At 38.8% G+C, this 25652-nt stretch overlaps 1 protein-coding gene across 1 annotated transcript in view; it reads right to left on the bottom strand.

Moving 5' to 3' along the window:
* CNTLN (centlein) overlaps window positions 1-5049 on the bottom strand; it is a gene marked incomplete at its 3' end in the record, with an annotated part of 196525 nt that extends 191476 nt beyond the window's left edge. The window contains exon 1 of the mRNA XM_082337586.1: window positions 4814-5049. Within this exon, the coding sequence (XP_082193712.1) occupies window positions 4814-4894 (81 nt within the window). The 5' untranslated portion in view covers window positions 4895-5049. The remainder of the gene's footprint in view (window positions 1-4813) is intronic.
* Window positions 5050-25652: the final 20603 nt, after the last annotated feature.

The raw sequence follows: 25652 nt of genomic DNA, 5'->3' as shown, positions 1-25652 counted from the left end.
CTTTAAAGAACCTTTCCTATCTTTTTAGTTACAGAATAAGGGGCATGAAAGGGTCTGTAGTACAGTATTTCAGAAACTATGAGCTAGGACACCAAATACATATCTCCTGCTTTAGGAATGCACATTATTTTGCACCATGTGAAATATCTTCACAAAAAAAAAAAAGAAAGACCGCAAGAAACCAACCACAGAATATGCTATAAATCAATTCTTAAAATATAGAGTCACCAGGTGGTTTAAACAAATACACAAGATTAAAGAGAAAGCACATGAAAGCTAAATAAAAATACTCTCAGCCCAGAAACTGCACTCACAGAATGAGCTTCCAGAGATACAGCAAAGCACTCTCCTTACAAAAAATAGAAACAAATGAACGACCCTGATTTCCTCTACCAGGAGCAACTATACTTGCAAAAACAGCATCTCCATCTGACCCAAAAAAATACAGAATCACAGGAGAAAATGAGACAGAGGTAAAACACATGCCAGATCTTTTAAACACCAAGCACAGCCAAAAATTCCAGCGAGTAATAACAACATAGGTGTTGAAGAATTTCCATGGAAGGGTCTTGAGATATTAAGGTGGTAGGCAGCAGCATAAAACCCTAAAATAGAATGGAGCAGTCAAAGGAAGTAACAGAGACTAGATGTGTCATAACTTAGTGTTGGACCTTTACCTTTCTACTGCCCCCCAAAACTGTCGAGCCAGTCACAGAAATGGAACAAGAAGATCCCAAAGGAAACAAAAAAATAAAAATAAAAAAAATCCACATTTCCTTTGCAGTTGTTTTCAGGAAAATTACTCAATTACTCAAGTAATTCTCAAGTCAAATTAGGAGAAGAGGAGCACTGAAATTAGAAGTAATTTATTACATTATTATCAAAATAATTATACAATGCTTTACTGCAGACACAAGAATAATTTTCCCAAAACAGCATAATACAGAGGAAAACATGTTTTAGATTTATTACTTTCTCAGGTTTATACCAGTCTCCTAAGCAGACAATTTGGGAGCTTTGGACTATTTTCTTAATTTGGCTTTCTCATTTTTGCAGATTCCACCAGAAAATTACAAGACAAGGGTTTTCACAGTGACTGCAACAAAATTGTTGTGCTTTTAACAGGCCCTCCTCCAAGATGTCATTTGTTATGATTCAAGCTCACACAATGGTTTTAAGAGTATTAAAGAAAACACCAAATACTGCAAACATCAGCTGCCAAGGTCAAGACTTACCAGCAGGATCTTAGCTTTAGAAAAGAATAGAGAAAAAAGGAAATCTTTAAAGTATCATATTTGGCTCCGTAGGCACCTTTACTTGGTGGGAAGTGTTACCTTAAAAGACAAAAGAAATGTGAAAAAGAACCTAGGTTTCAACAGAAAGGCCACCATCCCAGCTGAGAAAAAGGGTCAGCTTCTCCAGGATCCTGTTGCAGAAAAGAGACACCAGTCAAAAGCAGATGCCTGGAATACCCATGGTTAGAGCAAAGCTAATGTGCACAATATTTCCACTAAGACTCAGGAGCTTCATTAGCCAGAGATGGCTGCCATATATTTAGCCAATGGACTCCAGTTCCCAGTGGAGAGACTCTGTTTCAGAAGTGCAGTTTATACAACAATGAATATAATAGTCCAAGGAGGTGTGGAGAAATAGAAAAGAAACTTTGCATATTTCATTCAGGTGCTAGATAACTGTTGGATATATACATCTCTATTTCTATAGCGTTCCCTAGAACCAGTTAAATCTTTCAGCCTCATTCATTTGACAAATGGGGTCTTTTTCTTTGGAAAAAAAATATCCAAAAGGCTAATACCTAAACAAATACTTAAGGCTAATCCTTTAGTTCTGGTACACTGTTAAACTATTAAACTAGATTTCAGTTGGGAAGTCCTGGAAGCGTAGTTGGAAGTTCAGTTTATGTGTCTGTGAATGTAACATTCAGGAGAAAAAAAAAACTTTAGGCAATTTTATCCACTTTATGGATTAAAAGCTAACACCCTCTCACTAATGTCTAAAAAAGACATTTACATAACATTTCTATCTAAAAATGCCTGCTAAGATAGTCTCCAAAAAAGATAATCCTACCCAACAGAATAGAACACAAGGCAAGGAAAATCTTAATAGAAGCCAAAACACTTTTACTGTGAGGGTCTTCACACACTGGCACACATTGCCCTGAGGGGCTGCAGAGTCTCCAGCCACGGAAATACTCAAAACCTGATTGGACACCATCCTGGGCAACCTACTCTAGGGTGGGGTGGAATAGATGCTCTCAAGTGGTCCCTTCCAACTTAAACAGTTTCACAGTTCTGATTAACAAGACCTACAAATGTTAGGTGATGACTTAAGACAAGAACCAAAGAAGATCTTACATCCAAATGAAACTAAAGCAATCACAGCAGATGAAATATAATTCCACTAAAGGAATTAGTTGGCCAGTAAAAACTTTGTATTTCAACTGTGAAGAAGTTAGAAAAACACAATGTTAACATTGCCCAAATATATTTGTTTTCAAATGGCTTGTCTTTGCACAAAGTTTTCATATGAAATATGAACTTAAAATGGAGTAATCATCTGTAAATAATTTTATCAGTTGACTTTTAAACTGAAAAATCTTAGTGAAGTCTACTTTAGTTCCCATCCAAATTCAGAGTAACTTCACAAAACTTCAAAAAAGGTTAATTATTTTAGATAAATCCTACCTTGGAAAAGCTGCAAAATTGACTAGGTTATCACCTCTTTTACCCGTTTTCCCCTTCCTTATGTAACATACACATGCTTAAACATGTCCCTCTACATTTATTGATGGATTAGTAAAATGGTGAAGCATGTAGATGTCTATACTGCAGTGCCTGCAGAGAAGAATCTCTGCTTATAGATTACTGCTTCACTTTCCTTTTTATTTTATGAATAACCTGAAATAAATCCTGAAGACATGCATCCCCTGTTGTTAGAAGGATGGTATGTACTGGATTCTACCTAGAGCTGGAGAGATTACTGCAGAACACCGACTGGGTTCTGTTTTCAAATAGAGGAACTACTTTCATGTTCTTTTTCACCTGCTTCCCTCCCAGAAAACTACCTGATCTGATTCAAGACAAACATACAAGGATGGCAAGATAATATGCATGAGCTTAAAAGAAATACATTTTAAAATATTTTCTAGTTGCTGACTTCAAAATGATTGGAAGGGGTTCACCAAGGAACAAGGGGAAACGCACATGTAATTGCATGAATCTAAAGGGGAAATCAGATACTTAACTACAATTTGTGCACATCAAGTTACATTATCAAAGTGATCAGAAATTCAAATTTGTACTGTTCACTTCAAAGTTTCTATTATTTATAATGCTTTTCAAAAATATTTTATGCTATTAGGTTTTAGTAATATATAATTTATGTTCAACTAGCAAATGAGCAGAGCACAGGGCCCTCCTTCTGCCTCCACCAAATTTTGTCTGATACTGCACATCTGCATACCAAGAAGAGGAAACTAACTAAATTATCATTATAAAGAGTTTTCTAAACTACTCCCACAAGACATTTAAGATATCCCCAAACCTTTCATTGCTCAGTACTTCTAAACAGGATTTTTACTGACAGCTCCCTCTCCCCGTAGTTCTCCTATGCAACAAGTTTTTGCAAGAAGTCTGGATTCTACCCACAGCAGAAATCCAGTGCCAGTTACCAGCTGTACCAATGCTGCTTGAAGCAACAAACCACTACTAACTCTCATGTCGATGCCATTTTCTGTTCACAGATATGACTGTGTTAGCCCAGGCCTTTGTGGATTTAACCAGACCATGTCCCATGAGAAAATACTGTTCTGGCTATCAGGAAGCAGGTTAGAGAGCAACCAGATCATTAGATGGCACCTTCCTCTCTGCCATGTCTTTTAGGTGTAATCCACCTGTTTGACAGAGAATTATCATAGATTTCTATGACAAGGCCTCATATTACCCACATTTTGTTATTTTCATGAAATGCACCTAAACATAAACGATGAAAGATCAATTGGCAAAAATGAGGGAAGCGTACCTGTGAAGGGAGGTCGCAGGGAGATAGTCTGGGGGAACTTTTAAAAGTACAACCGGAATTATTCATAAAGCCCTCCCTTTCAGGAACGGCTTAGGTACACTTAATGCTGCTGCAAGGTAGTGGGAGAAATTAAATGACCTCTAAAGGTTCCTTTAAGACCTACATTTCTCTAAAACCCCTCCATTTGTTTCTTTTTCCACGCGTTACACAAGGCAGCACCTCAGTATTCCTATCGTTACACAGCAAGCAAATAAATGGTGGCTTCTTGCCGGGGGGCGGGGGCCAGAAAAAGCTTGCAGGCCAAGTGCTTGCTTTTAAGCCAGAGTAAGAGCCCGGGGCCGGTTCAATTCCCCCCGCGGAGCTGCACGCCGGCGCGCGCGGGGCTCCCGCTTCCACCGCGGCCGCGGGGGCTCCGCGCCGGAGTCGGGGGCCGCCGCCGCCGCCCAACAGGTGGGCGCCGCACCCCCTCGGCGCCGCGGGCCGCAGGCCAAAGGCGCGGTGGATGCCGAGGCGAATCCCCCCCGCCCAGGGACCCGCCGCGGCGGCCAGCCGGCCCTCCTACCCGCCACCGGCCAGGCGGCCGGCGCCCTGCTCCCCCCGCTTGCCCTCCGGGGCCGCCGGAACCGGCGGTCCCACGCGGGACGCGGCGCTTCCGAGCTGTGCGGCAGGAGAGGCCCCCGCCGGAGAGCGGGAGGTGCCCGCCCGACCCCAGCCGTGCCGCTCCGGGCTGCCCCTCACCGCCGCGCCCGAAGAGGACGGCCCCGCTCTCAGGTACCTGGCAGCGGCTCAGCTGCTCCGCCAGACTCCGCAGCTCTTCCTCCAGCTCAGCCACCCGCGGCGCCGCCGCCTCCGCCATCGCCGGCGTCGCGGTGAGAGCCTCTCACCCCCTCCGCAGGGTCGGCGAGGAGCGAAGAGGGTCCGCGCCTGGCGGAGAGAGGGCGGAAAGCCCTTGCCCGCCCGCTCCTGAGGGAAAGGGGAGAGAAACGGTGCTGTGAACCACACAAATGAAAACTTTCCCCCACTCAGCTGCACTTACCGCGCGGGCGAGCGCCGGAAACCGCAGAGAAGGAGGACGCGGTACAATGACGTCAGCGCAACCGCTACCCCGACGAAGAAGGGGCGAGCGGCACGTTTGAATTTGCCCGCCCGAGCGGCAGGGGCGCGCATGCGCCCTGCTTGCGCCGCCGGCCGCTTCCCGCGCGAGGCGCGGCGGCAGCGCGGGCAGCCGTTGGTTTTTGACAGCCGTTAAATGGGGCTTGTGCTCGTGCCGCTGAGCGCCGCGCCCGGCGCCGACCGGGTGCTCGGTCTCGGTGTAGGGGCCGTAAAAGCGGGGTACGCTTCACCGTCAGGGACCGGCGCCTTGGAAGGGCAGGCCGTGCGAGCAGCTGCACGTCAGCCCCGTTTTCCCCTCACGGTGTGGGTAGGAGCAGCTGCTATCCAGCCAAGGTGCCGAGCGCAGGATCGTGCAAATGCCCGGGAATCCAGCAGATTTCTACCCTTCCCGAGCCGTAGGAACACCTGGAGTTGTCTCCCGTCTCCGTTATGATACTAGAGAATTACATATGAACTGTGCAAATATTTCTGGGTGTTCTGCTGTGGGGTGCTGAGGCTCCAGCATATTTTAGTTTAGTAAGAATGCCGCTTTGGACTTTTTTTTTTTTTTTTCTCTCTGAATTATGTACTAACATCTGTGGGACAAGAATCAGAAGCCTGATTTTAGAGTAGATCTTGATAGTGCTTTAGGATGCACAAGCACCCAAACCGTCTTTCACACAGGAAGATTATTCAGATTTACTATTTCCAGAGCTGGATTTGAGAGCCTACAACTGAAAGCTACGAAAGGCATGGAAGCTCTAACTGTTACAGTGCATGAAATATTTGAGCTGGTGCTGCTACAGAAATGTACTGGATTTAAGATCAGGATATGCAAAGTACTTAGTTTTGAAATGAAGTGTTAAACGGTGTTGCCAAAGCAAACCTTTGCATGTTTCATGCAGCCTACATGGGAAGAAAAATACTCACAAAAAGACTAGAATTGTTCCCAAACACATGAAGAAAGAAGTTGAAACATGAGGTCAAGATATTTTTTAGCCTGGAAATAAGTACCAGTTCAATTGCATTTCACCAATGTCAGTATCTTGCTATAGGAATATCATACATGTTTTTAGACAGAAGCATGTTTTCTTTTCCCCTCCATTGTCACTTTTGCACAGATTTCGGAAAAGTTGCCCTGAATGTGCCACTATGACAAGAAATAAAGTTCTTACTGTGCAGAGAAGCAAAGGAGGTTTACATATCATATGAATTATAACATACATTAAACTGTCCAGTCCTTCCACCTGTGGCCCTGGCAAAAAGATTCCAGCATCCTTGGTGGTGGCTTTGCCTGTGAAAGTTGTTTTCTTGCAGCACGTTGAGCTCTAGAGTCCCTTCTCAGAAGAAGAAAGTGACCACGGTAATCAAGGTCAAAATATCTATTTTTACATAATTTTATATAAAGTATTTTTATTATGACAGCAATTATTATCTGTGCAATTAAGAATGTAAATTTAAAGGTGAGAGACCACATCTGAGTATTCTTTGTCCAGTTATATGGAGATGTAAGGACCTGGGGGTGTTGGTTGACAGCCGCCAGAACATGAGCCAGCAGTGTGCTCAGGTGGCCAAGAGGGCCAATGGCATCCTGGCTTCTATCAGGAATAGTGTGGCCAGCAGGACCAGGGAGGTGATAGTGCCCCTGTACTCGGCACTGGTGAGGCCGCACCTCGAGTACTGTGTTCGGTTTTGGGCCCCTCACTACAAGAAGGACATAGAGGTGCTGGAGCGTGGCCAGAGAAGGGCAACGATGTTGGTGAAGGGTCTAGAGCAGAAGTCTTATGAGGAGCAGCTGAGGGAGCTGGGGTTGTTTAGCCTGGAGAGGAGGAGGCTGAGGGGAGACCTTATTGCTCTCTACAACTACCTGAAAGGAGGTTGTAGCGAGGTGGGGATCGGTCTCTTCTCCTTAGTAATGAGTGATAGGACGAGAGGAAACGGCCTCAAACTGGGCCAGGGGAAGTTTAGGTTAGATATTAGGAAAAACTTCTTCACCGAAAGGGTGGTCAAGCATTGGAACAGGCTGCCCAGGGAAGTGGTTGAGTCTCCATCCCTGGAGGTATTTAAAAGACGGGCAGACATGGTGCTCAAGGACATGGTATAGTGGTGGACTTGGCAGTGTTAGGTTAACAGTTGGACTCGATGATCTTAAGGGTCTTTTCCAACCTTGACGATTCTATGATTCTATGTAAGGAGATGTAACAATTACCTGATCAATACCATGTCTCTCCTTAGAACATCCTTTATAATTTTTATTGTTGTTCATTGCTCCTTGTATATTGTATCATCTCATATTTGTGATCTTACACTTTTAATTATGTATCTTTGTGTGTTATTACATGTTCATTTAATCATAATGACCGTCATGTCATAATTCTAAAATGTTTACATTTTTACCTTTTTCTTTGCTTTGAGGGTTTTTTAATTCTTTTTTGCCTTAAATTATCCAATCACTATATAATATGTAGCCTTCACTTTTTCCACATCCCCGCCTTGTAATAACTATCTCTTTTACTTTTCATCTCTTTCCTAATATTTTTATCATTGTCCCCTTGACCGTTTGTTCCCTATTACATGTGGGCAAGAAGAAGCTAATCTTGCTTAAAAAACAATATACTTGGATTAACTGCTAAACAACTATAATGACTAAACAGGATTTAAAAACATTTTCCAAGTATGAGGTCGTTCAAAGTTTAGCTGAAAAGATTCAACCATTACTGGGTTTAGGTTCACAGCTTGACACAACACAAAACAAAAGGCCACAATCCCTATAACTTTATGAATTAAAAGAGAAATTTGTGCATTTGCTATTAGTGTAGACACCACATTACCACCATAAGCACACAAGAAACTCTTCCCCATAGCCACATACTTATTTTATGGACATAGTATTTTTGTATACAGTTTAACTGTCTTCACATTTGTTTTCCTGGCATTTCATAAGTTGGCTCTCTATATAAAGTTTCTAGTTATTAACCGATACAGCATTCATGGTAGTTTTTAGAATATTTTAGAAAACCTAAAACATGCGGTTGGCAAGTTTTAAAGAATTGGGAGAACTTGCCTTGTCTTGGAGAATTTTGTACGTCATCTTTCTCCTAAATCTTTATATTTTGGAACACCTGCGTTTACAGCTATGGAATGTGTATTTGTGTATATTACACAATTGAAATCTAGTTGCTATGGCTTTTGTCACTTCCTTACAGTGTCTGTGAAAGTTACACAAAGTTACACAAATGAAAGTGCTCCGTAAGTTGCCTCCGTGGCAGGAAGCATAAATATTTTTTGTTTAGTTTTTTTTTGCAGTAGGGAAATTCCACATCTTTCTTTGAAACATGTCCATATTACAAATATGTTGCAGTTACTCCTGATCACGTAATTTCTTTTCTCTGTTTGTCTATTTCCTGTCCTTATCTAAATGTGAAATAAAACACTATTCCATCCGTTGTGGCAGCCCCCAATACTGCATCATTAGAAGTCAAGAAACATAGGTACATAATAGACCATTCTCATTATCTTTTAAACAAAAGATGTCATTACTATTCTGATTTTAATTAGAAGTGTTAACATTTTCTGCTAATGAATTTGCATATCTCCTAGGATTTTTATGTTGACAGTTCTTGTTCATCACCGGCACTTTGGTAGGAAACAGCGTCATCGAACAGGTACTTTCTGGAAGATGCTTTTCCATTACAGTGAGCTGATAGAAGCCAAAATTGCTGAAATTATTTCTAGCAGTTTTTGGCAATGATGTCCTCAATATTTTAGTAATTTATGTGTTTCTCAGGAACATATTATAACTCTAGAAATATGTTAGATCTTGTTTAGACAATGAATTCAAAACATACTTGCTTCCAGTCAAGGTTTCTGGTGGTTTTGTGATGTGGGTTTGGTTTCGGGGAGGGGGGGGGGAGGGAATGATGGTAACTGACCAGCTATAAGCCAGCTTATCTATGCATTCAGGGCTGCAGGGGACATTCTTTTCACTTTTATGACAGCTGTGAATAATAACATGATAATAGTTGTAGGATATAAAAGTGGCAAGGTCTGTAGGGAGAAGTAATATCTGGTATTAGACCACCTGTCATAACTGAGAGGCAAACCATTTAGATGGAACAAATTGGTGAAAAAAGTATTTGACCAAAACTACCCATTTTTTCCATCTGCATCTAATAAAAGATAGTACTTCAGACCTCATTCTTACCATTATAATGTATTCAATTGAAGTTGCACAGTTAAAAAATCAGAGCTGGAATCAGCGTGGAAGCCTAGATCACTCTCACAGGGACCTGGAGTTCCATTGCTAGCGTGACTTGCATTCCACTCAGTGAAAAGAAAATGTCATTTTCATCTCATGAGCAGAGAAGAAGGTAGTAGAGGTCTGATCAGCCCCTGAAAAGAGAAGAGCTAGAACCAAATAGCCTCATAAAATTTATCAAAATGACTAGGATATGGCTTCATGGGGAAGTTTGCTTTGGTTTACTGCATACTTCTCTACTACACACTATGTCTGGTGTATAGGCTGGGTACATAAACATCAATAAGATAAACAGGTTACATCCCCCAGGGTTGCTACGTCATATTGCCCAAGGATTCTCTAGCATTGCCTTGGGAGTCACTCTTCCACTTACCTTTGCAACCAGGAAGGCTGTGGTTTTACTTTGTCTTTTAAATAAGGTCACAGACCATGGCACTGCACCCTTCAAGGCAAAGAAAAACACAAACCACTAATATAAATTAGGGCAAGTCAGGGGAACAAAGCACTGAGGAAGGAGGTAGTTAACAGTGTCCTGGATGTGGGGATGAAGTTTGCCACACCCCGCAGCACCTGCCAGCAACATGAGGCCTAGAGGGAGGGACCAACAGCTGGAGGTAATTAAGAGGAGGAAGCAGATTTCAGAGTTTGGCTGTCCTGGCAGAGGGAGATTGGGTTTGTGTTACAGTAAGATGAGGCGATGGGCTTAGCTGAGTCTTGGGAGTTGACTGTTTCATTGTTAATTTGTTTCTTAGTGAAATTAAACCCCAGCAAGGAGCCGAGCTTTGACCTTCCATGTGGTGTGTAGCCTGTGTCATAGACTAACTGGGAGAGTCACCTGGTTATGGAAGGGTTGCATGGAAAATGAAGAGCTGAGTTCCATCACCCTGAAAGAGGGTGTGAAGAGTACGTGGCCACCCAGGCTCAGTGAATAAGACACGATACCCTTCTTAACCCAAGGAGTGGTTGCAGGAAGGGGCAACACAGTCCACGACCACCCAAACTTTGTAGAGTATGCAGAGGACACAGATGAGACTCTCCCTTACCCTAGGGATGGCAGCTGAGAACATACACCTACACATCCTTCACTTACCAGCCCATTGCATTCGCGCACATGCATACAACACGAGAGCCACAAACATATGTAAGTGCCTCACAATCTACCCATTTTGAATATTAGAAATCAGTTTTGCAACAGTTTGTCTGTTTTAGTATTGGGCACTGGTGAGCAATGCCCTGGAACGTACTAATTTTCTGACTGCAGACAAATTAAAAGAGTAAGTACTGGAATTAATGAAATAAGAATTTCAGCTTTAATTAAAAAAAATTGCTACATTTTAAGCTTCTATCATTGAGAAATAATACGAAAATTTTGAACAGGAGTTTTAATGTGAGTATCTTAGGCAAGCCGCAAAATTCATTTAAGTACAGCTTACCTCCTTTTACATGGTGGGAGAGGATAAGGTGTAGTCAGGTTAAGCCACAGCAGAGTGCACAGCAGTAGCCTTGATAAAGCTACATTTATTAAATAGGGCATAAATCAGAACCCAGCAATGTTTTTGCTCAGAACAGAGCCAAGGCATATGATTTTCGGGTCTTTGTTTAACAATTCATACTGTCCTTAAAAAAAAAAAAAATAGACCTTAGGAAAACAAACAAATTGGAACAAAATATAAGCACTGGTAGTTTAGTCAAAAAATATTTGCAGCAATTAAAACGCTTTCTCTAGTTTTCTCAATCTACTTATATTACTGTTATGTATTATTTTACAGGCACTAGCTTTTTAAGAAGAAAAGTACTTGCTCCTGCTCTAAGATAAGGGGGTTTTGACATCTCAGTATAATATCCCTTTTGACTCAATTATCTTGCTGGATTTTTTTACTTGAAGTTCTAAGCTAAATGTGTCTGTATGTGTCTCAGACGACCATCAGATTTAAGTTACAGTTATTTACAATCGCTTAAATTGACAATTCAGAAACTACTTCAGATGAACAAGCAAGATTCTGTTTTTATTATCTGTGCGCACTGTGGCAGTAGCTAAGAGTTACTGGGAGGCCACTTTGTGCTGCAGTATTTCAGTTGCTAACACTGTTCCCAAAAGCAGTGTTTGCTATAAATTCCCAGCCCAAGGGAATACAAAACAGATACTGCACATTGCATTCTAGGGTGGTACTGCAGAGTCAGCCCAACATGAACTCTTCTTGCAGCCTGAACTCCATCATCACAGTGGGACTCAACTGACTCAATCCAGTGAGATAGGGCTCGTGTATTTTGGCAGCAGTGCAAAGTTGTAACTTTGAACTTTCCTTTCCTACTGTGGTTGAGTTTAGAGTAACAAAGTGAGACTCTGTGTCTGTTGTTTTAAGTTTTTAGACACACTTTTTATTAACAGAATTGCTTCCTTTAGAGACAGAAAATATGTAAGAATAAACACTACATAAATATCTGTATTTTCCAATAAACAGAAGTATTATAAATATAATGCAGATTGCAAGTAAAATTATCTGGAATAAATTCAGAAACAAAAGATATTCTTGCAGAAATGAAGTTTTTTTTAATACTGAATTTCCATAAATATATTTGACTGTTTTCTGTTAATTTCCTCGGCAGTTGTATCCTAGTAATGTGCACAAGATAAGAATTGATTTAAGCGTGTAAAAGAAGTTAATTGAGTTCTGAAGTCAGACAGTGAGGGTTCAGAAGAAAGCTTTTCATACTTACTCATTTGCAGAGTGGACGGACAGTTGTCAGACCATATTCAGTTTCCTATTCACAAAACAACATAGGAATAGAATTCTTTCTACAGTTTATTTTTAATTCTCATATAAAAGTAAATAAATAACATTCTATTAGAGTGGTTTGCCAAGAATTATTACATTCCATTATTATTATTTTTTTCAGAAAATGAAATTTAATTATTGCCAGCTCTCACAATTTTATTGCAAGCTCCTTGTTATTGTTGTTTTCCTTAAAACCCCTTCTGGAGTCCTTTGATTACATAAAAATTTCTAGGTTGTTTCTTCTGCTGCTTTTAGCCCTTCTATCCCTCACAGCAGTATAGAAATATGACCCAAATGTGATCTAAGAACTCAAAAACTGAAAACCAAACAAAAATAGCTTTTAGAAATCACTATTTTATTTCCATTCTGACCTGTGTTTTTTGGACACTTAGTAAAGGTAACACTAGATATCTCTTGTAGACAACAGCAAAAAAAAGCTAATTTGGTTTCACTACCCAAACAATGGTAGAAATATGCCAGTGAAGACTAGGAACAAATGGTAAACACCTGATACTAATATTTTTCACTGCTTTAATTGTCTGAACTCTTACTACAATATGATATACTGAGACTGTGAAAAATATAAAGGAAATAGGTTGTTGAGACAGAAGTTACATCATGCGTTGATTTGTCTCCACTTTACTCAGGGAATGAGGTATAGCTACAAATAGAAGAATATGTGTAGTCTCATCTTGCAAGCTAACTCTGCTTTTTCATTATTCTCAGGAAGGCTTTGTGTTCCTAGCGAGCGTCACGTTGTCATCTGTCTGCCCTGACCACTCTTGCACCTTGACCACATGGCTCCTAACTGCGTATTCTGTTTTAGAAGTATTCTCAAAATGATCTGATCCCTGCTTTGCTCTGATCTTCTGAACGTGCTTTCTGGCAGTATTTCATGATCTAGAAAATCCTTTGTGGTATTCAGTCTTTTGTTTTCACTGTGGTGTAATTTCTGAGAATCCAAGGTACCAATGAACCAAGTTAATGTAGATGTTAGTGTTCTGACAAACAACTTCTGAATAGTCTAGCAGCAGCAGTTTAAAATATAATCATCTTAGTCATCTCTAGCCCCCTGCAGATGGACAAATCTTACATAGAAGCTTTTAGATGAGGAGCAGAGCAAGGAACAGAAGACAGAAACTTCTTAAAATGTTGTAGATTTATGGGCTAGATGATAATAGTTGATACCCTCCATGAATACTCAAGAATATAACTTGGACTCTATGAATTCTTATTATCTATGTGCATGATTCTGTTCTTGTCTACTATAAATGGGGAATACTCATCTGGTATATCTGAAGAATCTATCATATATAGTGCTAACAGGATTATTATCTTGTATTTTGCAGTATGTTTCAGCATTCCTGTCAAATACCTTGATTTTTTAAGGCAAATTTGGGAAGGTTGGTGCTAATGCCTCAGCTATACCTTGCTCAGGCACCACTTTGAACATTTTTGTTGGTGCTGATAAGACATAAGTCTGCCAAGTCAAGGAGACCCACTTCATTCTGAAACCTCTTGGTATCAGAATAGACAGAGGAGATGTAACCTAACACATGATGGTCATTCAGGCCACTACAAATACTTACCCAATTGCACAGTATTTATTAGGGGGTGATTCTGACCTCATGCTTCACAAAAAACTATTATATTATTCTTACAACATTCATCATAGGGGAAATAGCTATTATATTGATTTATATTATAGATGAAATGTTGTTTGTGGGACCAAGGTCGCACTTGTGCTCCCCTGACTGACTTCAACAAGCAAACATTCTCAGTCATTGTCCTCTTTCCCTATCACACCATTGTGTGGTGAGAGGCTTGACCTTTCTAACAGGAAATATTTTACAAGATAGTAACTACACGTAGGAAATAATCTCTGAAATAGCAGGAGAAATTAGAAGGCCTACATTTGGGCAAGTCATCAAGTCACACTGTAGAGGCACAAAATAACAAAGCTTCAATGCCCGGAGGACACCAACAGAAAAAAATATCAAGTCTAAAAGACAATACTTATGCAAGGAAATTTCAGCAAAAGCCAGTAATTTCTCCCAGTAGCTAAACAAAACGTGGCTACATGAAGATGGGTCTCTGCCCTTAAATAGTATTCTTATTTTTTAAACATAAAAAATAAATCACCATGAGAGTTCCAAAAGATATACTGTGCCTGGATACAGCAGAAGATTTAGTATTCTGGTAACCCAGACTAAATCAATAACTGGCATCCTATCTGGTCCAGTTATTGAGAGAACATGATTTGCTTTTTCTTTGCATCACTTTAATGGATTTCTTTTCCTGTTGAGTAATACTTCTGTATGAATACAGTTCAAAGTTTATTTGGGTGAAAATTCCCTTTGCACAGATTATATACTTATGTAGGAATCTATACAGAGGAGTGCTGCTTACATAAGGGCTTTTACTTGTATCTGTTATATTCTAGTAACCAAAGTGATAAAAAACAATGTATTTCACTGTTAGCATCACACAAAGGTTCAGGTAAATATGCAGCCCCTGGCTCACTTAACAAATGGAAATTCTGAATCTACCCATCCTTATCAGCATTCAGGGTAGTAGAAAAAAGTTAGAAACATATAACAGAAGGTAAAATAATATCCTTCATTAATGTGCTGATTTTAAAATAATTATATTCATTTAAGTGCTATCGGTTACATTGATAAGGAATTGTCATAGAAATTACGGCTTACAGAACCAAAATTACAGCAGGTTTGTGTGCATGCATGTTAGTAATTTGCTTGTTTTTTTCACCCTTATCTAACTTACTGTTTCTAGGACTGTAACAGTAGTTGTCTGCCACTTTCTTCAGTCCCAGTAGGCATATTGCCTTTGCCCCCAGCAACTGCATTATCCATAATGACAGCAGAAAGTACTTTTCTCTGATCTTGGGTCCATGTCTAGACAATATTGAGTTGCAGCTCTACTGAACAGAAGGCCCACTACTTTCTTTTGCACTCTTTTTCTTTATATGGCTAAACAAAACTTCAGCTATGTGTTTCAGTTCCTTGGAACTGTGTAATTTTATTTAGAAACTTGTCAATTGTCACATTACCCCTACCCTTGATGCCTCTTCTGCTCATCAGTGCCTTTTACTCTGAGCTAAGGAAGCTCAGTACTGTCTATTGACTTTTAAAATCCCACAGAAGTAATTTTTTTTCTTTTTTGTGTGGCAGAGATCTTCATCCATATCCAACTTAATCCTGATGACTAGGGGACATTAGACCCCAAGAGAATGGTCACACCGTTTTTTATTTCCTTCATTGTGGCACATTCAAGCATACTCTTTGACCATGCCCATCTCCTTGATTTTTACTTTCCTTTCCTGAAAAATGCATGCTGTTCTACACATTACAAACATGCTGTTTCTAATCCTGATTCTTCCTTATTACCACTTCTGCTCATTTCTCCATCTTGATCATCAGTGGAAGTAACATGTCCCTGTGTTTCTTCACCTTCAACCAGGTCCTTCTTCTGACTTATCTGTGTGGTTATGTTGCTTAATGGGCCATCCTTCTTTTCCAGGAGTTGGCCCACCATGTCCTCTTACTCAGCAGTATCAACAAATTCTGAGGTATGCTGGCAGCTTCCTGTCTTCTGTCCTCCAGTTCTTCTAACCTACACTGTAGACTACTGCAATCTCCATCTTCTCTCTTCTTCAGACAGTCTGTTCTTCAGACTGTCTTCTGTAAAGTCTGTCAGTGTCTGCACACAGTCACCTTTGTTTGGCAGTCACTATGTGGCCTTGCTAGTCATCCTACTACCTATTGCCTGTTCCTTACTTTAAGAGAATTAAAATACTTCTCCATCCCACATACACCAATGGTTTTCTTCTGTTCAGTTTGATGAGCCATCATGTCTCTCCGCAACTCTATACTCCTCATCAGAATTCTTGTTCCCTTCTGATCTCTTGAATGGAGTTAAAATAGAAGTTAAAAACAGTGGCTACTAATGAAGATCAGTACTGTAGGAAGTACTGAAATTTTGTCCTTTCTTCTCCAGGCCAGTTACTTCCATCCCAAGGTCCTTTTACTAATGGTCTGAGGCAATCCTTGTATAGAATGTACATATAATTTATTTGAGGCTTTAGAAGGCACATGCTGTCTGTGAAAGCCTTTTATACATAGTATTTCTCATACATTTTATTTCGCTAAATGGCACATACCTAGTATAGAGGACCCAGGGCCTTCCCGTGCAGTAGCACTCACCTACCCATACTCACCAGTATCATCTGTTTGCTGGCAATAGGACTATCCCTGCCTACTGCTTCTTACCCCACACCTCCTCTTCTTCAGCAGTCACATGGAGATATGGTGCCACCTTCCCTCCCAGGAGTCTTTCTGTGGGTTTCACAGACAAAGACCTGGGCAGAACACACAGAGCTGAGCACCCTCTGCTCAACACAACAGGAAAGTGGATGATGTCTTTTAGGAAGAAGGGGAACACAGGAGAAGTACCATCGGCTTTGAACAAAATGCCCAACAAGGACAGTTTACCAGAAAGACAGTGGAACTGTCTCCTTTTCTACTACCATCTTAGCCAGCTTTTCTAATTTGTTTTTATCCATGACATTGCAACGATAATGACCTGGCTCATAGATGACTGTGGTGCTGATACAGTTCTAAGAATTGAGTTTTTCTTCAAGTCCAGATGGCAGAAGAGCATAACTGAATGCCTTTTTAAGCATTTCATACTGGCTAGGAGCCTAAGCTGAAGGCTTGTGCAAAGTCCCAACACAAAAGCTAGGTATAATATACATATGGTTAACAGGGATTGCCTTAGCATATTCTGTAATGTTGGCTGTCATTGTTCAGTAAGAATAAAATTAAAACTTTTGGGCATTCCTCACATAAAATGAACGATATATAGAAAGGAGCCAGCAACTGCCAGTGTGAGGTAGTCAACCTGATGAAAAGGTAACAGGAGAGAGATCAAAACAGGTCAATTACAAATTGTCCTTTGATTTTTTTTTGGTTGATGTTTTTTGGGTTTTTTTTGGAGGGGGAGGAAGCCTTATTTCTTGTCATCTTGAGTAATCTTAGATATTCAAAGCATATCCCAAAGTGACTCTTCTCTATGAATTAGCAGTGTTGGAAGAAAACAGTTAGGTGTGCCCTTGTCCATTTATTGGCAAGAAAAAGTGTAACTGCTTTCAACAAAAAAATTCTGGGAAAGAACATGGATCTGAATCATATATTGTACTGTTTAACGTGGCAATGCCAATTCTTTCTATTACGTAAAACTGTTACTATTTTTACACCTCTTGTTCCTTTATGTCTCATAACATACTGTGATTCTCTTTGATACTGCAAAGTTCTTGCGCTATGTTTAGGACTTAGGTGATATCACCACTGTCCATTTTATTTAAAAATTATTGCCAGACCTTATTAAGGGACCTTAGGATAGCACCTGTCCTTATAGTGCTGTACATGCACAGCAAATCCAGTTTGTCAAACATAAACCCATCCATGCTACATTGCACTCAAAGCAGGGCAAATATTACATGCACTGTAAAGTTGGTCTGAACATGCTTGTATGACCCGAACATTAAATCTGCAGTAGATGTGAAGTATTAGGCATCAAAGCCACAGAGTGAATCTGAGGGCCTCCTTCAAACTGGTATCCGAAGGTCTCTAGACAGCATTAATAGGCAGCATAGCACAGCATAAACTGAAAGCTTGTTTTGCAGTCTCTCATGTAACGGGATTTTCCTTCCTATTCAACTAAAAACATAAAAAAAATGTATTTTACTTAATGTCATTATCACTGAATCATCAGGATATCTAAAATTTTCACAGAAACACTACCGTATTTTTTCTCTGAGGGAAATAAACTGATATTATAAAAGACAACTGAAAGACAGCCATCCAATAGTAAGAAATAAAGAGAAGTCTAGTAACTTAGCAGATGTAAGATCTCAGTTTATTTAATATGATTTTATACAACTTTCCAAAAACTACAACAAGCAAGAGAGACAAAGGAGTACTGGACATTCCAAATGGAAAGCCTGAAAGCAACATACTATTAAACAACTAAAGGTTAATTAAAACTTTGAGTGCTGCTTCATAAATGTCTATAAAACTGTCACCACCAAAGCTGACTCATTGTTAGGCAATATGTTTAAAGATCAGAATGGGCTTTCAGCTATTAATAGATTCTTTTTTTGTTATTAGCGGATTCCATAAATATTCTGATTTCCAGAAAGGATAAGCAGCCAAAATAATAAGCCTCTTGCAAGAACACAAGAGTTTAACATTAAGGTTCTTGCAACGATATTCTTGTACAATTTGTTAATTATTATGCTGTCCCTAAAACAAGCTGTATTTATCAATAGCATTTGGCTTCTATAGATAACTTAGGACAGATAATTAAAATAATCTAACAGGACAGAGCTATATGAACCATCTGTAAGCTGACAAAGCATTCAGTTCGGTTGAGTGGCTCTACCCTGCAATACACCACAAATGCTGAAATTTTATCATTTAAGGCCAAATACAATTGGCCAAAATGCAGATTTTACTTACAAATTTGGAAGAGTATGTGTACAACATAGTATTAAATGCTATTGTTATCAGTATCAGGAGTAGTATCAGTAGTATTAGTAGCAGTAGTAGCATCCATATTATTACCTCCTTGAACATTGATAGGTGGGAAGAAATGTATGGTTTTGTGTTATGGTAAATAACAAACACCCACACATTCAAGAGTCAAAGATCGTAGAAGATGATTAAAGACGATAAAAGCTGTATTCACTGTTTGTTTCAGCTCCTGGTTTTGGTTTTTTTTTTCAGGAACTTTTTCAGTATTGTTTCTTTTCTTTTGCCTAGAGTACATCATAATTCAAAACATAACAGGAGTATGAGTGATGTTCAAATGACAGACAGTTTCCAAATCAGAATGATGCTCCAATCAAAGGGTGGATTTTTCCTCAGCCTTGTATTTTATGTAAGTATTTAGACCTGAGCACGATTATAAAGTGCTAAAAACTCAAAATTATAAAGGGCTGTGATCATTCTTTCTTAAAGCAGTAAATATCTACATGATACCAAAGGTGTAGAAAATTATGTCCTAGTCCTGAAAATTCCCAAACCTCTTGCGAGGATCATCTTAGTTCTTCTCAGAAAGAAAAGTAACACTAATCAGATCACACCTTCTTTTGTGTCCAAATGACTTTGTAATTTCTGGCTCAGTGTTCTTGTAGCCATTATAATACCACTGCTGAAATCTGCAGAGGGGTGAGGTCAGGAAGGAATTTTCCAGCTTTTCTTATTTTTCTCCAGTTTTAATGTCTACTTTTATACATCCATATTTTAGTCTTGGTCATGCAGATGACAGTATTTTTAATCATACACATTTTTGAGAACTCAATTATATAAATTTTCCAAAGAGGTTAATACACTGAAGCATAAAAGGGAAAAATAAAAAGTAATTTATAGGTTTTCCTTTCTTTCTTCAACTGTAAATTATTATGATAACAAGAAAAAATAACTTGCAGGTGTCTACTATGTATGTGCAGTAAGAAACTTATATATATAATTAAAAATAATATAAAATTTTATTAATAAAGTAGCTAAATATTCAAACACGATGCCCATTCATCTAATATCTTAGATACTCATGTTAAAACAGCACAGAGATTCTTCTCACAATAGATTTGATTTTGTGTTTTTCTACAGATACTGTTGCTGCTACACTTATGAATGGTTGTACTCCATCCCCATATCAGAGTAAGTGTAAGTCAGTTGTGCCATTACCTACAGCTCATGATGGTAACGGAAAGACTCCCTTTTCTGGATTTTGGATTGGATCTTCTTTTGCTGTTCCCTTGTACAAGTTATACAACTACAGATTCACCGGTTCCCCTCTCTCCCCAAGAAAATAGCAGGAGACAGGCATGTCCTCGCTGGTGTCTGAAAGATACTGCTGGCACTTCAGTTACTCCAGTTCAGCTTTAATTTGACAACAGCAGTAGGTGTATATGTCAAAGAGGAGGGGTTTTTTTTGCATCCGGATTGTTAGAAGAATCTTTTTAAGTGGACTATTTCTGACTGCCTTTCTATTCAAAATGAACCAGCAGAATCTGTGTTCCTCATGAGAATTTTAAAGCTACTTTTCTGGTATTTAAGCAAACAGCACAGGATTGGCTGAGACAGCATCTCACTGTAATATAGGAATTTTTTATTCTGGTAAATTCTGCTTTACAGTTTGTTTGGGGTTTTTTGTTGTTGTTGTTTAATTAATTGCATACTATTTTAAGTTCCCATGACCTAGTCATGGGAATTGAATCTGTGTCTTTTCTCTATTGCTATGTATCAACTGAGTAAGAAGAGCTGGAAAGAGCCGAACATTGCTTGGTAAAAGCCACACAGCTATCCTAGCTGAGCTAAAGCAGCACTTGATTAAAAGGAGACTGAAGTATCCAAGGAGAGCTTAAAAAAAGATGAAGTATCTGCTTACTGTATGGGAAAGAGTAACAGGTCGGTGTTCCCAGACATCAATAACATAGTTCGTTCATTTTTCTGTTTCATATCTGGTCTTATGAATATGCAGTACCAACTGCATCTAATTGCAATACCTTCAGAAATTAAAATAGAGTTTTCCTTGTCCAGTTCACTGCACAACAGTGTGGTGATTAACCATTCTTTCAGTTAACACCATCAGCCACACAATCCTATCCATACTTTAGCAAAAGTCTTTTACATAACCATACCTGCTATGCTCTACACCATATAAGACCTCAGTTGCTGGAACAACAAATCCCAGAAGTCTCTGATTGAGTTTCCACTTCTGAAACCTGAATATAGAAATTAGTTCTTTTCTTACTTTTGATTATTCTAAGACTGAAAAAGCACATACAGGTGAAGGATTCCTAGCCAACATTAGAGACCATGAAAGTGGTCAGAATGCATTTCCTAATGATGTTCATAAGGAACACCATATCCTAAAAAATTAAAATGAAAACCAAAACTCTTCAATGCTTGACAGTCAAGCCATGCCATAGTTCCCTCAATTCAACTGAAACCTCATGTTTTCAGCTGAACTGTGGGGAATGGAATTTTTCCTCCATTATAAGAGGCCAGGGTGTATTTTCTCTCCGCATCATTTGGCTCTCACCCTACAAAAAGACCTGAAGGGGAGAAACTAATCCTGTAAACAGAACTAAGAATTAGTAGAGAGGAGAAGTAAGAGAGTCTAGAGGGAAAAAGGAGGCTGGATGAAGCTTGAGAAGGGACAGGGCATAAAACTTAAATGGGGACAGGCCAATAAGAGTAATGGCAGCTGACACCTGAACTGTATACATTTCAACTGTTCTGGATCTAGTTATCTCACAGGTGAAACCCGTTTTGAACAGGGCTGTGGTTCAGTAAAGATCCCTGATAGAAAACAAAATGGATTGCTTGAGAGAGATATTCCAAAGAGGCAGTGTGGGGGATGTGCTTGTGCATTGTACTTTGCCCTGCAGTCTTCCTATAAATACATACAAAACTCACCTTTCATCAGTGCTAAAAAAATAAAGTGATGCTTATGGTGATATGCAAATTATTTTCATAAACTGCTCCACCTAATATTTCGCATGAAATGGCACACATAAACCAGCATGAACTTGGAAGATATGGAAAATATTTCAGGAATATTCCTTCACAGTTAAGAGATACATAATTTAAACAAAGACAGGTAATCTGTCATTTCCAAGCATTCATTTAGAACCTCTTACAGCATGAGTTTTCTATGTTTTGAGATTTCTATGCTTGGAGCTACAAACTCTGTTGATACTGTTTTCACATTTTGCTAAATCTGGATAAGCTCTCAGTTCACCAGCACATTTTGTAAGCACAGTACCTCATTGTGAAGATTTTCTAGATTTGAGTATCCACTTTCCAGCTGCCTTGAACTCTGCAGTAGTGCTGAATACCTCATAAGGCATCTCAGTAGCTTAAACAGTATCTTTCCTAGAGTTCCTCTCTCTGATTTACAGTTCACCCCTTCAGGGTCACATCTGATCAATAGAACAAGCAGACAGACTTTCAAAATGTTTGATAATAACAATCACTCTTTACTTTAGAAAGCAAAAGAGATATTCAGATCTAAGTAAAACAACAAATATTCATATTGCCAGCCTTCATTTTCTCACCAGTCATGGTGCTCATAAGATTCATATCTGTGTCACTGCAACTCTTCACATTGCTTCTGCTGACCTAAACTCCTCCAACATGCCTTCTTTTGGAAATACTAGTATTTCTTGACTTCTGTGTCAAGTATCCTTATGTCCTGTTCCCTTTAAAGTGGGGTCCTTTTGTATCGACTTCCCTGTGTGTTTCTAAATATGTGTACCAAAATTTTAATAACTTCAATAAATTTTTGATAACTTTGATTCCCCCTTTCTAGGAAATCCCTAGTACACCTTTACTCCCCTGTACCTCTTCCCCAGCTTGTAAAAAAGTTGAGTCAAGCTGGACTTCTCAGCTTCAGACACAGTGTTATTCTAAGACACTGTTCTGCAGCTGAGAAGACTAGTCACTTTTCATTGCCCCCCCGTATATTTTACAGGAAGCCAGGCAGCAGATGAGTGAATCTAGAGGCACTGAAGGATTCAATACTAAGTCAATTTAATATAACCAATGAATTCATAACTTGTACATAAATACCTAAAATCCCTAATTCTTACAACTGACTACTCTCGTTTTAAATTGTTACCACCTATATCTGGATGCTTTTTGTTTAAAATATTCTAAATGCAACCATAAGCAATTCTGAGCCAGGTCAAAATGCAGACTTCATTTGGTCTCTGGCCAAGGAATGACTTTCCTGGGTTGTCTGAACAAATCTGTTCAGCTGCTTTTTAGTTACTACTAGAGTAAAAACAGCAACAGCAACCCTTTCCCATTATAACAAAATTCTAAGCTATCAAGAAATAGCATAGAAATTATCAGCTATGAAAACAAAATTAAAACCAAAAGTTCAAAAGGGGAAAATCAGGTTAAGACATTATGCATGTAAAATAAAGTGAGGTGTACATCAGGAATGTTGAGTAATCACAGCTCTATCTAGAATTTTTAAGAATAAAAGCTGCTCACTGGAGGCTTTATATGGCTGCTAAACCTCACTTGTTTAAAGTTATGCATATGATTTCATAGGCAGTATTTTTAAGATTAGGAGAAATTTCCTTTCTTCACTTGCTTAACTTCTCAACTTGTGATTCTATTGATGTAATAATTTCTTTAATTGTTCAACTGAAACCCATAGGTTTCAAAGACCCACAAGACTTAGAATGTGTTTAAAAACAGGAGAAAAACAAGAACTACAGTCTTTTTTCCTGTATCATAAAAGAGAGAAAAAAGACTCATTGCTCCTTTTTACCTCTGTTTCTGATCACTGTTTGCTAAAACCGCACATAAATCTCCATTGTCAATTAGCTGCAGCAATAAAATAATTTATCCTGCCCTATCCCATTCTGAAGAATGAGATGTGGCATTCAAGACCAAATACAGAATATCTTCCTTTTCAATTTTCTTTAAAGATTGAAAAAGAAACCAATAAATCCTTGAGAGACAAATTACTCAAATTAATTAAAATCACAATAACCATCATCATTTACCTGCTCTATATTATATTTTCTATTTCTGTGAAACTAAAAAGGTTTTGTTGTTTAGATAGATTTTGCATCCAATATCTGTTCACTTCTGTATTAGGTATTGTTCCTTTCTTGTCTGGCTGTGTTTTCAGGGATGCACATGTAGTCATATACACATACATCAGGCCTTTATTGTTCTAAACTGTATAGAATCATGTATGCATATGTACATATGGCTTATAAACAACTAAACAAAGCTGCCAAACCTTAATCTATTGTCTTTTTCTCTATGTGCATATGCTCTTGCATGATTTCTAAACATATAGTAGTACATAATTATGAAATTACATTAGACACGTAGATACCTTGGTAGACCCTCATGCTCCCAGTGGAAAAAAGCACTAGCAGGTGGTCTTTCACTTAAAATGTTTTGTAATGTACTCTTTTTCAGGTGAAACTTTAGCACTAGGTTATGGATCTGCATTCAAAACCACAATTAAAAAAAACTCAGTGATCTAAATAATTTATCTTCTGATGGAGAGCCTCTGATATAGCAACAAGTACCACAGTGGTAACATAATAGGAATTAAGTTGTCAGTTGATCATGATGACCCTCAGAACTAAATCTGAAACAGAATTTGGAGACTGAACCCATGGAAGTCAAAATGTCCGCAGTGAGAGAGACAGAGAAGGAGACTTGTCCAATTCCTGTATGAAATAAATTTTGTACTACATTTTCATACAAGTAATGTTCTTGTGTTTCACTTATTCATTTTGTTTGATATTTCCTATGACATTTCGCTGTGATGTGATCTCTAACTCACTTAGGTTACAACTTCCTTTGACACCATGCGTACTAAGTCTGACCCTTACTGAAGAATCTTGAATCATATGAATCTTAAGAGTTAGCATTCATGAGCCAGGTGTAGATAAACACATACCTTTATATTTTTTTATGATATGTAAAACGTCTCTAAAAGGGTAAAGACATATAGTTACACATTTTTCAGATATGCAGACTTCAGAACAACAGAATAAAAATGCTTTTGAATAACAATATGAAAAAGTTCCACATTTACTAGCATTTTTGTATTATCTCATCTTAAGGTGAAGAGGAACAATGTCCACAGTGAAAATCACATTTGATGTATAACTAAACTGAAGAGAAATATTAAGGTTTTTATGAACACTTATGTGAAAGAGGTTACCTACCAGAGTCATTTTAAGGGGTTTCTTTTGTTAACAGCTTTGCAGCCCTAGCACAATAATAGTACAATACAAATGAACTCAATAAAAGCATACAGAGCAAACTCATTAGAGGTTAAGCTAGCTGAAGAACACCGGGAAAGTTAGAAACAGATGTGATAAGCTGTCCACGATAAAAACCTAACCAAACTTACTTACATTCATGTAAAAATAGAAGTATATGATAGTAGGATTTTGCATACATGTAGTATACATTTTTCCCTGCTATAGCAACAATAACAAGTAAATCTTTGAGGCTCCCCCAGTTGATTAAGTATTCCTGTATTACAGGTGGGAAATTTTAGAGAGAAAAAGATTTAGTGACTTTCCCAAAATACTGATATTAATTTTTGAAACGTACAACTTCTTAGGATTTTTTGGTTTCCAAGTCTGAGATTTTTATACTATACTACAGAACTTTCTCTTGTTTAATAAATAGATACGTTCTGTGCTCGCAACTTAGCTATAACCCATACTCCTCTCTGGAGTAACTTGAAACTATGATGGCATTTTAAGACTGTGCTCTATGTGTCTGTATGTGGAGATTTGCATTTATTTGCCGTACTGAGACATCACACTTTTGAATGCCGTCTTGCTTCATTCTCCCCTCTCACCAAGGACTTACAGGTACTTCTTGATTAGCAGCACTGCCATA

This window comes from Platalea leucorodia, assembly GCF_965183815.1.
Source record: "Platalea leucorodia genome assembly, chromosome: Z".
In the NCBI taxonomy this organism is placed as follows: Eukaryota; Metazoa; Chordata; class Aves; order Pelecaniformes; family Threskiornithidae; genus Platalea; species Platalea leucorodia.
Note: the sequence above shows the minus strand (reverse complement) of the source record. Positions and strands in the feature narration are given on the sequence as shown.